This window comes from Pristis pectinata, chromosome 7 (genome assembly GCF_009764475.1).
Source record: "Pristis pectinata isolate sPriPec2 chromosome 7, sPriPec2.1.pri, whole genome shotgun sequence".
Taxonomy (NCBI): Eukaryota; Metazoa; Chordata; class Chondrichthyes; order Rhinopristiformes; family Pristidae; genus Pristis; species Pristis pectinata.
In genome coordinates, this window is record NC_067411.1 from 50691240 (window position 1) to 50706555 (window position 15316).

Here is a 15316-nt window from a genome sequence, read left to right on the forward strand (position 1 = left end):
CCACAGCTCTCTGCTTGAATTTCAACAGTCATGTTTCTACACACATTGGAGCAAAAAAAAAACAACAGAAGTAGTACATGTGTACTTTGTGACTGTCACCATGTTTCCACAACCTATTGCCTCAGTCAAGTAAACAGAAGGCAAGTCCCCTGGTGAGATAAGCTTGAAATGGAATGGAAAAGACAGAGCAAAGCAGGTTCAGGGGAAGAGCTGGATGTACAGAAGGAAAAACAGAAAATTGGATAGGTTAGTTTAAGGGAGGAAGCAGATACAATCAGAAGAATGGTCTCAGTCTTGGCAGCAGAAAATAGAATACATGAGAGGTACTTACTGCTGGCCAGTCTAGCTCATTAGTGGAAACAGGTGGCTGGATGTGGTTCCAGATAATATTGCAAATCAGATTCCCAAAGACAGCAATGTATAGGTTGGAAATCAGGTGGCTTCCCATTGCACCTCGTACGTAGCTTTTGGTTTTGATCTTTCTTGGAATGATGGGTCTTGCACCCACCATTCCAAAAATCTACAAAACCAAGGGCCACCCTTTACTGACAATCCATTTCTCCCAATATAGTGGTGAGATGCCTTGAGTTACAGCTCCAACAGTGTTGTTAAGGTCCAGAGCTGCAGGATTTATACTGATGCTGTTAAACCTCAAGTTTTTAATCTTGCAAATATATAGAGTCATAGGGCACAGAAACAGGCCCTTCAGCTCACCTGGTCTATGCTGACCAAGATTTTCATCTAAGCTAGTCCCATTTGGCCCATATCCCTCTAAACCTTTCCTATCCACATAACTGTCCAAGTTTTAAATGTTGATAACGTATCTGCCTCAACCACTTCCTCTGGCAGCTTATTCCATATACTGACCACCCTCTGGATGAAAAAGTTATCCCTCAGGTTTCTACTAAATCTCTCCCTCTCACCTTAAACCTATGCTCTCAAGTTCTTTATTCCCCAACCCTGGGAAAAGACAGTGTGCATTAAACTTATCTATACCTTTCATAAATTTATACACATCTATAAGATCACCCCTCATTTTTCTACGGTCCAGTGATGCAAGTCCCAACCTGCTCAACCTCTCTCCATAACTCAGTTCCTCGAGTCCCGGTAAGATCCTTGTAAAGCTCCTCTGCACTCTTTCCAGCTTAATGGCATATTTCCTATAGCAAGGTGGCCAAAACTGAACACAATATTCCAAATGCAGCCTCTTGTACAACTGCAACATAACATCCCAACTTCTATACTCAATGCCCTGACTGATAAAGGCCAACATGCCAAAAGACTTCTTCACCACCATGTCTACCTGCATGCCATTTTCAGGGAACCATGTACTTGTACTCCTAGGTTCCTCTGTTCTACAGCACTCCCCAGAGCCCTACCATTCACTGTGAAAGTCCTACCCTCATTTGTCTTTCCAAAATGCAACACCTTGCACTTATCCGAATTAAAGTCCATTTACCATTCCTCAGCCCACTTACCCAGTTGATCAAGATCCCTCTGTAAATCCTGATAACCATTTTCATTGTCAACAACAACACTTACTTTAAGAGTCATCTGCAAACTTACTAACCGTGCCTTGTATGTTCTCATCCAAATCATTCATATAGATGATAAATAGCAATGGGCCTGGCACCAAGCCCTGGGGAACACCAATAGTCACGGGCCTCCAGTCCGAAGAATAACATTCCACCATAACCCTCTGTTTCTTACCATCAAGCAATTGTATATCCAATTAGCTAGTTCTTCCTGGATCCCATGCAATCTAACATTCGATAGCATCCTACCATGTGGAACCTTATCAAAGGCCTTACTGAAGTCCATATAGACCATGGCTACCACTCTGCCTTCATCGGCCATTTTGGTTACTTCTTAAAAGAACACAATTAAATTCATGAGACATGATCTCCCACGCACAAAGCCGCGCTGACGATCCCTAATCAACTTCTGTCTTTTCAAATGTTTGTATATCTTATCCCTCAGAACCCCCTCTGGTAACTTATCTACCACAGGCTTACTGGTCTATAGTTCACACTATTAGGCTTACTGGTCTACAGTTCCCAGTTACCCTGGGAAAGTTACCCAATATTTGTTAGGATATAAAACCGGGATGTGCATGGAAGGTGGTAGCAATCCAGAGAAGACAAGCAAGGATTCTAATCGAATGGAGTTAATGGCGTGAAGACTTAAGCAGATTTTTATGTGTAGAACTAAATAATGAGAAATAAACTATGGATTAATAGCACTGGAAAGACAAATTATATAAATTAATTAACTGTAGCTACTATTAAAAATGGATGAACTGTTACCACCTCTGTCATTGCTCCTATATTTCAGATTATTTCATATTCATTACGACGGACAAGGCAGTCATTTGCACCATGAGTCAAATGAGTCTATGGCAGTAATTCTTGAACCACTTCCTTCTGTTGGCACAAGAATAGTAAAACTCGATTCCTACATTGTGGGAGATAACAGTGTTATGTTCAGCTTTACTCTGCTGGGACATAGTGTAGTTGAAGCTTCCATTTGCCAGCTACCTAGACAACATTTTATCTTCCTGTGCAGACTATATAAATCTCCCAATTCTCATGGTTATCATGATATTCCTTATTTAACCTGCTTTCTGAAAATATGGTCAGAGCATTGGAGATGATAATGGAGCAGAGGGTGTTTCTACTGTTGGCATTGTATAGATTCTTGGACTTCTGCAACTTTTCTACTGCAGCAACATTATTAATGTTTTCCATATACTTTGTTAAGTGGCAACTTTAATAAGCTATAATATTTTTCCATCTCACTTTTACTCATATTTCAGGTTGTCAAGGCCAACATTTGTTGCTGTTCCCTAATTGTACTTGGAGGCAGTGGCTAACCATGTTCTTAAACTGCTGCAGTCCTTCTGGTGAAGGTACTCCCTCAGTGCTGCTGAGAAGCCATGCCAGGATTCTTACAGTGGAAATGAAGGAAATGATGGGCAGTCACTCTCACCTCATGTTATCCCTGGAAGTCTCTTTCGTTCCTGTTTGGACCAAGGCTATGATGAGGTCAGGAGTGAATGGCCCTGATGAAAGTCAAACTCGGCATTGGAGAGCAGGTTATTGGTGTAAGTGCCACTTGAGAACACTGTTGATATTACCTTCCATCACTTTGCTGATGACTGAGAGCAAAGTGAATGGGTTATCATTAGTCATATTGGAATAGTCCTATCATTTGGCACCCACTGTGTTATGCCCTATATTGATAATTTAATCATCTCATTGCCAAGAAATTCAAAAACCTGAAAATCCTTATTTCCTTGTACACAAGCTGTGCAAACTAGGATTGCGTGTATTATACAATTATATTCACTACCAATAGTGCTTAATTCATCATTATCAATTATTCAGTGAACTACACTATAATGTGACGACTATTCCTTACAGTAGAAGAAATACCAAAGTGGAGTAATTTTTATTTAGTGTTCATGATGTTCACTGAAAATTGACAACAATAATTGTCAGCATTTGAATTAGTTACTTCCCTTCCTTACAATACAAAATTATTACTACAGTACTTAAAACATACCTGAATTGTCTGTTTGTTGACTTGAAGCTTCTGGTTCATCAAAGTCAATTGGGACGTTAATTTTTGATTGTTCTGCTTCAGTTCATTGACAGCATTTAAGGCTACCTTTTTGCCATTCTGCACGACAACAATCTGTTGCTGCAATGATATTAGACGCTGTTGTAAGGCAATGATGGAAAGACTCTGACTTGGCTGGACCAAAGTTCTGGATTTCTGTTTTCTTACTGCAGTTTAAAAAAAACAAAGGACAGTCACTGCTGGTGTTAGGATGAAATATTAGCTTCATATCACTTTTTAATTGAAACTACTCAATAGAGCATCAATTACTGCATAACATAGAATGCAACCAGTCAACCAGAGTCAAGAAAAATCTTACTTGGACTAAAATACATGAACAATATGAAAATTACATCAAACTGTAATCAGTTATCATGTTGAAATAAAACGTTTGAATTATTCCGGTGAAATAAAAATAAACAATCCAATCCAAGCACTGTCATGACAAAGCTTAATGATGCATTACTAAAAAACTAATTGGATGAAATGTCCTTGACCTTAAAGTTTAACTCTATTTCCCTTCCATGGATGCTGCCTAACCTGATTATTTCCTGCATATTTTCTTTTTATCCCTAATTAATTTAGAGAAGCCACGTAAAAGACAAACAGCAAAGGAGGAAATATTACAAGGGATAAGCAAAAATTGATCTAAGTAAGTTTTAATGAAGAGGAGAATGGATCAAAAGGCAGAGAATTTGTAGAGAGAATTCCAATGTGGGATCCAGGTGGCTGAATGTAAAGCTGCCACTGAAAGGATAAAGTATTGGAGGGAAGGGAACTGCTACATGTGGACTTAACTGTAGGGTTTGAAAAGAATTCAGTGATAGGCAAGGGTGAGATTGTGCTGAGATTTAAGCACTAGAAACAGAAAACTACAACACAGGAACAGGCCCTTCGGCTCACCATATTTGTGCCAACCATGATACCCATCTAAACTAATCCCATTTGCCTGCACATGGTCCTCATACCTCTATTCCCTGCCTGTTTTTGTGACTTGACTAACTAAAAAGTTGCTACTGTATCTGCTTCTACCACCCTCCCCCAACAGCATATTCCAGACACCCACCAGCCTCTCTGTAAAAAAACATGCCTCACAAATCTCCTTTAAATTTTCCCCCTCGCTTGAAACATATGCCCTCTAATATTTGACATTTCCCCCCAGGAAGAAGACTATCTACCCAATCTGTGCCTCTCATAATTTTATATACTTCTATCAAGTCGCCCCTCAGCCTCTGACGCTCCAGAGAAAACAATCCAAGTTGGTCCGTCCTCTCCTTGTAACTAATAGACTCCAAACCAGGCAACATCCTGGTGAACCTCTTCTGCACCCTCTCCAAAACCTCCACAATTTCCTATTGTGTGGTGAACAGAACAGTGCAGTCTGACTAAAGTTTTATACAGCTCCAACATGACTTCCCAACTTATATACTCAATGCCCTGACCGATGAAGGCATTCATGTCATACATCTTCTTTACCATCTTATCCACTTGTGTTGCCATTTTCAGGGAGCAATGGACTTGCACCCCAAGATCCCTCTGTACAAAAATGCTCCTAAGGGTCCTTCCATTTACTGTATACTTCTTGCATTTGTCCTCCCAAAGTGCAACACCTCATACCTGTCTGAATTAAACTCCATCTGCTATTTCTCCGCCCAAATTTCCAACTGATCTAAATCCTCTTGTATCCTTTGAGAACCTTCCTTGCGATCCACAACTTCACCAATTTTCATATCATCTGCAAACTTAATAATCAGGTCACCTATATTTTCATCCAAGTCATTTATATACATTACAAACAACAAAGATCCCAGCACTGATTCTTGCAGAACGCAACAGTTCACACACCTCCAGTCAGAGAAACACCCCTCCAGCACAGTATGTGAAGTACTCATTTAGTACCTCAATCATGTCCTCTGCCTCCATGAGCAGATTGCTGGTTTGGATTCTGGCTGAACCCACCTCTGTTGAGAGCCCTTTTCTGGTTAAAGTAGGCTGTAATAGAAGTCTGCTTGGCCACAAAATGAAAAGCCAACCTAAAACTGGTTTAAACAGAAAATTATGGAATCAAGTCATACTGAAACATTAACTCTGTTCCTGTCTCCACAGTTGCTGTCTGACCTGCTGAATGTTTCCAACAAATTGTTTTTATTTCAGATTTCCAGCATCTGCACCTTTTGATATTCCCTCCTAAAATGACCCAACAATGGCAATTCAAATTTAACCTGAGCATTTATAGTTCTTTTCAACACCAACCCCACCCAAACCCAGCAAATATATGGGTTGCAGCAGACTAATAGACATGGGCATGGAATCCAACTAGTTGGAGGAGGTCGAGACAGAAGATTCAGACCCAAGGACCAAAAAGTGGAAGCAGGGCAGGAAGTGGATCCCAGAAAAAGACAGAACTAGGAGAATTGGCAGGGATGCTAGAGTCAAACACCAATAGGAGATCCTATGTGGTCCCTCCCGCAGAGTCACTAACGCTGGATACAGAATATACACCACAACTCAACAATGAAATCAGAAGGCAGAAATTTTATATTTAAGATATTTATTTATTAGTCACATGTACATCGAGACACACAGTGAAATGCGTCTCTTCGCATTACTGAGAATGTGCTGGGGGCAGCCCTCAAGTCTCGCCACTCTTCCGGCACCAACATAGCATGTCAACAGCTACTAACCTGTACGTCTTTGGAATGTGGGAGGAAAACGGAGCACCTGAGGGAAACCCATGCAGGCACGGGGAGAACGTACAAACTCCTTACAGACATCGGCGGGAATTGAACCCGGGTCGCTGGCGCTGTAATAGCATTACGCTAACTGTGACACTACCGTGCCAGGAGCTGGCCCAATCTAATCTAACTGTGTCCAAGGATTATAATCTTTTCAAAGCCAATCTAAACCTGTCATACTTAGTCGGGTCTCATCAGACATGGGTGTTGGGTAGTCAGGCTCTTGGCGATAATAGATAACTATATCATTGATTGTTTGAAACATCCAATAGTTAACTGTACCAATCTGGACTAAATAAATCATTGCAACCATCACCCATATCTTTATATTGTTTTAGGACTCCTGAATTCAATGATGCTCAGCTACTTTAACAGTTCACCAACAGTAATCTCACGTATAGGTGGCATGGTAGTGTAGTGGTTAGCGTAACACTATTACAGCGCCGGTGACCTGGGTTTAATTCTGTGCTGTCTGTAAGGGGCTTGTACGTTCTCCTTGTGTCTGTGTGAGTTTCCTCCAGGTGCTCCGGTTTCCTCCCACATTCCAAAGACATACAGGTTAGGAGTTGTGGGCATGCTATGTTGGCACCGGAAGAGTGGTGACACCTGCGGGCTACCCCCAGCATATTCTCAGTAATGCAAAAAGATGCATTTCACTGTGTGTTTTGATGTACATGTGACTAATAAATAAATATCTTACCTTATTTGTTCCATTGTGTGGTATTATGTGTTCAATCCAAGAACTTCTGCAACAACGCACTGTTTTTCTCCACTACTTAACCAGATGTGCCAAAAGGCAGAAGGAATATGGTAGTTAATCACATATGAATATTGACTGCTTGGAAGAGCCATTTGCATTTGATTCTGTTGCAGGAAATTAATGACCAAGGGATATAAATGAGAAAAGAAAAATCAGATCCTCCCACTCTTAAAGCCTAATGATTACACACAGAAGCTCAATCAAAAATGATTAACACCTCAACAACATGCAGTCATAATATTCAATGTATTTTTCATTGACTTAAGCTTCTACCTTCTGACTCTTTTCTAGTTAGTATTTTGAATTTACCAGTCTATGGCATCATTTGTTTTTATACAACAAGATGGACCTTTATCCTTTTCAACCTTTTTCAATCAAAAAACTGAGTTTCTCTAGTCTTTTCCCTGCAATTGTCATTTGTTTCTTCATTGCTTCTGCTCAGCTTCCAAGGTTCAGACATGTAAATCTACATTGTGAACATATCTAGAAGCCCAACTGTGGACCAATTAGAACTTTGTAGAAGTGTGTGATCTCTTGGGATTTACTCTTCTGTTCATAACTATCAACACCCCACTCACTTTGATTTCAATTGTACATGCATCTCATCCAGAGACAAACTAATCAATCTAAAGACTCCTCCCTGTTATCCCCATGCTTATGGAATAATTCAGTTCAAAATTTCATCTGTAGGACCAATTGCATGGAGTATATTTGAAACTAGCCACTGTATGATGCCATACTTCTATCAATGACATATCCTTCTCTACACTCACATTGTATTTTTCTCTAATACATCAATTTGACTCATTACTGACTCAAAACATGTAAAACAAGGTACTAACAATCAATGTCATATATTTCATTATCAACAAGCTATTGTTTTTGTATGTATATACGTAATAAGCACCACAAAAAGATTATCCACCTTGGATAGGCCGGGTATTTTTTTAAATGGTGAAAGAGCACAAAATCTCTTTTGATGTTTTGCGGCAATGTGTCGGACATGTCCCTGTGTGACCCAGCCTGGGTCAATGCAGCGCAGAAGCACTAACATTGCCTTGGTGCATCATTTTATTTTTGCCTTAAGCCATTTACTGAGGCATCAATTATTTACATTGCCTACAAGGCCAGAAGGATTGGCCAGGTGGGAGCTTGGCGTATGGGGGATGCTGCTTAAAGAAAGATAGGCAATCTTTTATTCCACAGATCGATCCTCCGCACCACTGAGACAATCAAATAGTAATCATAAGGAGGAGGATGGAGTTTGTTGTGCTCACTGCAAAGTGTCAGATGGAGTGTCTTCTATGGCTGCTGTCAAAACAATGTTTAGTGAAGGTTATTCTGAGCAGTTATTTTGCACGTTATTGAAAAATGTCTAATTCATGAAAATCCAGTAAGAAGCCAAGGAATGGACTTTCAGGGGCTGATCCTTTGATGTCTTGGTCAAATCGGTGGCAGCAATATATAACTTAAATCAGCAAAGCCCACAGACCACTTTGAGGAGTGGGGAGAGGAAAGAGAGGGAATGAGGAGGTGGGAGGAGAGTGGAAGAGGGAGGTAGAGAGGGACTAAGAGGGAAGGGGATTCCATTTCTTGGAGTTGTGGTGGGGGGTACTTCAACAGGAGTCAGAGTTTGTGACAACAGGAGTTGGGGGTGGGAAGCCTGAGAGCAGGAATCGGGAGCCCCTCCATGGCATAAACCAAATCTGATTCGTGAGACATGTTGAATGAGACTTTTTTGAAACTGATGCAGTGATTTTCCTCCCTTTAACATGTGCTTCATTTGCTCAAAAATGAATCACTAATTTGAGATTGTGTTAATAATGACCAGTTAACAGCCATATTGGACAGAAATTTTTAACCTTGATGTGCCCTGGTACTTTATTCTCCTTTTGCCTTCAGCCACAATCTGAAAGCGACACAACCATTATTTACCGGGAATAACATTATATAATCTCCCCTTCCTTTTTGTAGGTGCTTGCAGACAGGTAGCATATTCCCAAAATTTCATTTCCTTAACTTCTTAATTTTTTTTATTTGACTAAACTATTTCACAATCTGCAAAATTGTGTACATTGAGATTACGTTCCCCCTGTGGTTGTGTGGGTTTCCCCTGGGTACTCCAGTTTCCTCCCACATCCCAAAGATATGTAGATTGGTTAGGTTAACTGGCAACTGTAAATTGCCCCTAGTGTATGGGTGAATGGTAGAATCTGAGGAGGAAAATACAAGATAGGATTAATATAAGATTAATGTAAATGCTTGCTTGACAGTCAGCATGGACTCATTGGGCCAAAGGGCCTGTTTCGTGCTGTATCTCTATGAGTCTATGATTCTATAAGAACATTAAAATGCTCCATTTGGATTTATTTTCCACATTTCTCCAATGATAGTCCCTTCTGGGGAGAACATTTTTCAATTTTGAAAGTTTGTAATGACTTCTACCTCCCCACCTCCCTCCCCACTACTCAGAAAGCCTAATATATCCTAAGTTAGTGAAATTTCTCCTGTAGAAATGAAGCACCATATATATAATGAAAGACTACCATCTCTTGTGCTATATCCGACACAAATATCAGTTTGAACTCACACATGATGGCAGAGGGTTGCACACACTGATACACCACTTACAGTCATGGCCATGTCAGCAGTCTGGCCACCTGATTTATAGCAGCTATTTAAACCTGTTCTTCCAGATCTCTGGTCCTCTTGAAAATCCTGTACAATTCCTGGTATTGAGAGTTATCTTTTTCTAAATGTCATTCACCCAGGAAATTAAGATCAAATTCTCATCTTACTCTTTGGTGTTACCATTCTTCTCATTTCTCTAGATTAGCTTAATGATGAGTTTATATTGTATCTTCAAATAATGAAGCATTTTATAGCACTTCCACAGCAGTGCCTTTTGACACAATTGACACAAGAACCAAACAAAGAGACGTGATAAACAACCAAAACCAAAAGGTTCAGGAAGGGAATTCTGAAGAAAGCTTTCACAGTTGAAGGCCAATCTTGGAGTGAAGTGGGTCCAAAAGGCCAGCACTGAAGGAGAATTGAAAGGTTGGAGAAGGTTACAGAATGGAGAGAGACAATTATTTAATTTGAACATGGGGGTGAGAATCTTGAAATTGAGACACTGGCAGGATAGTAGCCTGGGGAGAGACCATAGGTGTAATGGATAAACAGAACCTGGTGCAAGGAGAGCTTGAGCTGAACTTATTTCATGGTGAGTAAAAGCTAGAAAACATTTGAAATAGATCATCACAGAAACTTATATGAGAGCCTGTCTTTATCAAACAAGATGAAAAGAATGAAAATATTAACATATTGACCTAAAAATTAGGAATGTGATTATTAAAGATTGCAACATGCTCTCACTGATCAGACAGTAAAAAGTAAAGGGGTATTCTATTATATTCACTATGATATGTCAGACAGGAATGGTATTGCAGGAAGAATTCCAACATTGAGGTATCACAAAGCCATTTAAAGAAATTCATGTCTTTATGTAATCCTTTACAATAGCGTCTAGTCCAACACTGTGTGGTGGATGCATTCTTCAGAATGTACTGTATTATATAAATTTATGTATTTTAATTTCAACAAAGTCAATTAACTTGCTGGTTTGCAACAATCTGCAAAGGACACATTTTACCTTTAGAATGAAACTGTGGTACAACAACTTTTGCTTCTGTCTTCTTTGTTCCAAGCAATTGATTTCTTTGATTTTTCTTTCTTTGTGACCGTGCCTAAACAAGCAACAAACAGCATGAGAACTCAGAGCTAAAATGCACACACAACAGAGGAACAATGAATTCCATGTTCTTTCTGATAGGCAATCTTTCCTAGAGAACTCTTCCATTCTAAACCCCATCACATTTCAGTCTTCTTCCTCTCAACTGAGGAATTTTAAACTTGTCTGGATTCAATTTCTAGTACATTGGTGGCCAATGCTTATCTCATCACAAAGCCATTGTCTGCTATCTTCACTGCTTTACAACTACGTGGTATGCTTAGCTACATCATATCAAGAATGAAACATGCAAAAGATCAAAATTATTCAGAGGCTAGACCTTGTAGCAGATAAATTATCAGATCTATTGAGTTCAATTTATAACTTCCGTTGGTGAGGTGTGAATTTATGATATTTGGATTGAACCAACCTCATTTATCATGATCACTTTGCACCTTTTGGAATTTCTAATATGCAACATGCTCAATTTGGTTTATTTTTGTATCAGCTAAATTAAAAAAAATGAAAAGCCTGCAAACAATTGCTCTATTTCCAGTGGACATCCACCATCATGAAGTGCTTTGAGAGGATGGTCACGACACGCATCAACTCCAGCCTCCCAGACAATCTTGACCCACTGCAATTCACCTATCACCGAAACAGGTCTACAGCAGATGCCATCTCCCTGGCCCTAAACTCAGCTCTGGAGCATCTGCACAGTAAAGATACTTACCTTAGACTATTGTTTATTGACTACAGCTCTGCCTTCAATACAATAATCCCAAGCAAACTTGTCACCAAACTCCGAGACCTAGGACTCAACACCTCCCTCTGTAACTGGATCCTTGACTTTCTAATCAACAGACTGCAATTAGTGAGGATAGGCAGCAATACCTCTGGCACAATTATTCTCAACACTGGTGTCCCACAAGGCTGTGTCCTCAGCCCTCTACTCTACTCCCTATACACTCATGACTGTGTGGCCAGATTCTGCTCTAACTCCATCTACAAGTTTGCAGATGATACCACCGTTGCAGGCCGTATCAACAGCGATGAGTCGGAGTACAGGTAGGAGATAGAGAGCTTCGTGGAATGGTGTCATGACAACAACCTTTCCCTCAATGTCAACAAAAGAGCTGGTCATTGACTTCAGGAAAGGGGGCAGTGTACATTCACCTGTCTACATCAATGGTGCTGAGGTCGAGAGGGTTGACAGCTTCAAGTTCCTGGGAGTGAACATCACCAACAGCCTGTCCTGGTCAAATCACGTAAATGCCACGGCCAAGAAAGCTCACCAGTGCCTCCACTTCCTCAGGAGGCTAAAGAAGTTCAGTTTGTCCCCTTTGACTCTCACCAACTTTTATCGATGCACAATAGAAAGCATCCTATCTGGATGCATCACGGCTTGGTATGGCAACTGCTCTGCCCAGGACTGTAAGAAACTGCAGAGAGTTGTGGACACAGCTCAGCGCATCACGGACACCAGCCTCCCCTCCTTGGACTCTGTCTTTACCTCTCGCTGTCTTGGTGAAGCAACCAGCATAATCGAAGACCCCACCCACCCGGGTCATTCTCTCTTCTCTCCTCTTCCATCGGGTAGAAGATACAAGAACCCGAGGGCACGTACCACCAGACTTAAGGACAGCTTCTACCCCACTGTGACAAGACCGTTGAACATTTCCGTTATACGATGAGATGGACTATGATCTCACAATCTACCTTGTTGTGACCTTGCACCTTATTGCACTGCACTTTCTCTGTAGCTGTGACACTTTACTCTGTACCGTTATTGTTTTTACCTGTACTACATCAATGCACTCTGTACCAACCCAATGCAACCGCACTGTGTAATGAATTGACCTGTACGATCGGTTTGCAAGACAAGTTTTTCACTGTACCTCGGTACAAGTGACAATAATAAATCAATACCAAATACTTTTGAGGGGGTTCAACATTCTTTGAATCACAGGATGTTTACAGCACCAAAAGAGGCCACTGTGACTGTGCCAGCTCTCTATCGGAGCAACTCACTGGCTCTAATCTCCAGCTCTTCTCCATAGACTTGCAAATTTTCCTCACTGTACATTTGTCCTCAATGGAACCTTCCTTCACCCCACCTGCAGGCAGTCCATTCCAGATTTCAACGACAAGCTGTGGAGAAGTTTTTCTTTATATCACTATTAATTCTATTTTATACCATGACCTCTAGTTCTGAACCTTTCCACCACAGCAAACAGTGTCCCACTTTGTCCAGATCCATCATTATTTTATATACTACCAGATCTCTCCTCAGCTTTCTCTTCTCCAAAGAAAACAGTCCTAGCCTCTTTAATCTATCCTTGTAACTGTGGTCCCTCATCCCAGGATTCCTCTGGACTCTCTCCAATGCCTTCACCACATCCTTCTCATAACAAGCAACCAGAATTGAACACAATAATCCAGTGTTTTACATAGGTTCACTACGATTTCCCCTGCTTTTATACTCCATGCCATTAATGATAAAGCCCAGAACTGTATTTACTTTATTAACAGTTTTCTCAACCTGCCTGTCACTTTCAATGACGTGTGCACACATATCCCCGGGAGCCTCTGCTTCTGCATCCCTTTTAGAACTGTATCCTTTATTCTATATTATCTCTCCTCATTCCTCCTCCCAAAATGCTTCATCTCACATTTCTCCGCATGATTATGACTTCATGGTTATTCACCTTGAACTTTGTGTTCCACGGATAATCCACAGGGGACTGCACTCTAATCAAACTAACTATACATGTTAAATTCTTAAGGCATTTTTACAAGTATGTTTTCTTTGAAGACCTATTGCAAATGGGTAATAATCAGGCCAGTACAGGCAAATATCATTTGGTTCTCAAATAATGTCAAGGTGCCTGCATCTTAATTGCTGATGAATAACGTACCCTGATGAATCAGTTATCAGAGCAGGGGTAGACATGTAGCTTTTTGCAACTCACAGGCACAGTATCGATACACTTAATTTAAAGCAATATACTGGCAGCATCTACCAGACACTCAAGTACACACCAGCTTTTGATGTAATTTTCTCATGACTATCTGAAAGTACGTATCTTTGATAGAGATGTACCTCTCTGGAGGATTCTGTCTGAATAACAGCAGCAGAGAAAATAACTTCATATTTTTTATCCATTTTCCATTTTAGAATTGTGTTCAAGTTTCCAAGGTCAAGAAAGGATCAAAATTCCCCTGTGTTCCAGGAGAGCTAAAACAGCAGCATTATAACCTGTTCCTTTTGGTTGTGTCATCACCTTGATAGCTAAAGAGAATAATAAACCTATTTGGTTTAAACAATGCACACTCAGGGGGACATTTTTCTTATCCCCCAAATGTTAGCTGATACTATGCCCTTGAACCTAGAGAACATTTCCTCAAAATCCAGAACACACCCTTGGTCAAAGCTCTCTATGACTAAGGCATCAGTGGCAATGTTCACCTACAGATTCTCATATATGACATGGTTACATATTACAAATTCAGGTCTTGTCTTTGTCTGCCTCTCAGGCAGAACGGTGCTTTTCCCTTCTGTAAATGACCTGACTGACTTATGTTTCAGGATAGCCCAATAATACCCAATATCTAACAATATAATAGCATAAGGCAGGCACATGATACTATTTCCTCATCATCTGATTCTGTAATATGCATGTTCCTTGTGTTTCACCAATCAAATCCAGAAAGGACATTTGACAAGATGACACCAGATCAAATTAAGTAGTTTTCTCAGACATCAACTAAACAGCAAAGCAAGAATTATTATTGGACTCAGCTGTGAGAAAGCCAGCTCCAAAAAAATACTCAGTGCACACCATAATTACTGCCACTGTTGATCCGGAGATCGTTCATCCAGATGCCCCAGCTAACTCTGACCTCCAGTTCCCACAAACTCCTCCTAGCTCTGAGCTCCTGACCCCCACTAACTTCTGACATCCAGAAATGTTCCTGTAGTTTGTAATTCTTCTGCTTGATGACAGATCAAAAACACATTTCTGCTTCAGACCCTTGTATCAAACCAATCATTCAGAGCAATGCAGCACGGATAGAGGCCCTTCGGTCCAACAGGTCCATGCTGACGATTTATCTAGAAATCGAAGCATCAGTTCACACTGCCTTCTATAGTGTCATCAACATGGTGAAAATGTTTGAGGTTCAAAATCTGGGCTTCTACTTTCTCTGAAAATGGAAGATTCTGAAAATTTGAGCCAATAGTACACAAAGTAGAATCAGCAGACCATATCCAGGTCACAAGCTGTTTCCATTCAGCCAGCATCAGAGAGCAGTTAGGCGCTGACATCAAAAGAAGACCTGACCCCAAGAAATGAAAATGAAAAGATAACTGCAAATGCTGAAAATCTGAAGTAAAAACAGAAAATGCTGCAAACACTCAGGCAGAATCTGTGGAGGAAGTAACATCGCTAACATTTCAGGTCCAAG

At 40.5% G+C, this 15316-nt stretch overlaps 1 protein-coding gene across 6 annotated transcripts in view; it reads right to left on the reverse strand.

The window, feature by feature from the left end:
* Positions 1-15316, reverse strand: part of cntln (centlein, centrosomal protein) — a 432461-nt gene that overhangs the window by 164853 nt on the left and 252292 nt on the right. For all 6 annotated transcript variants that reach the window (XM_052019932.1, XM_052019931.1, XM_052019933.1 and 3 more), the window contains 2 exons: positions 10772-10865; positions 3565-3788 (listed from right to left, as the gene is read on the reverse strand). In XM_052019932.1, coding sequence (XP_051875892.1) covers positions 3565-3788; positions 10772-10865 — 318 coding nt within the window. The remainder of the gene's footprint in view (positions 1-3564; positions 3789-10771; positions 10866-15316) is intronic.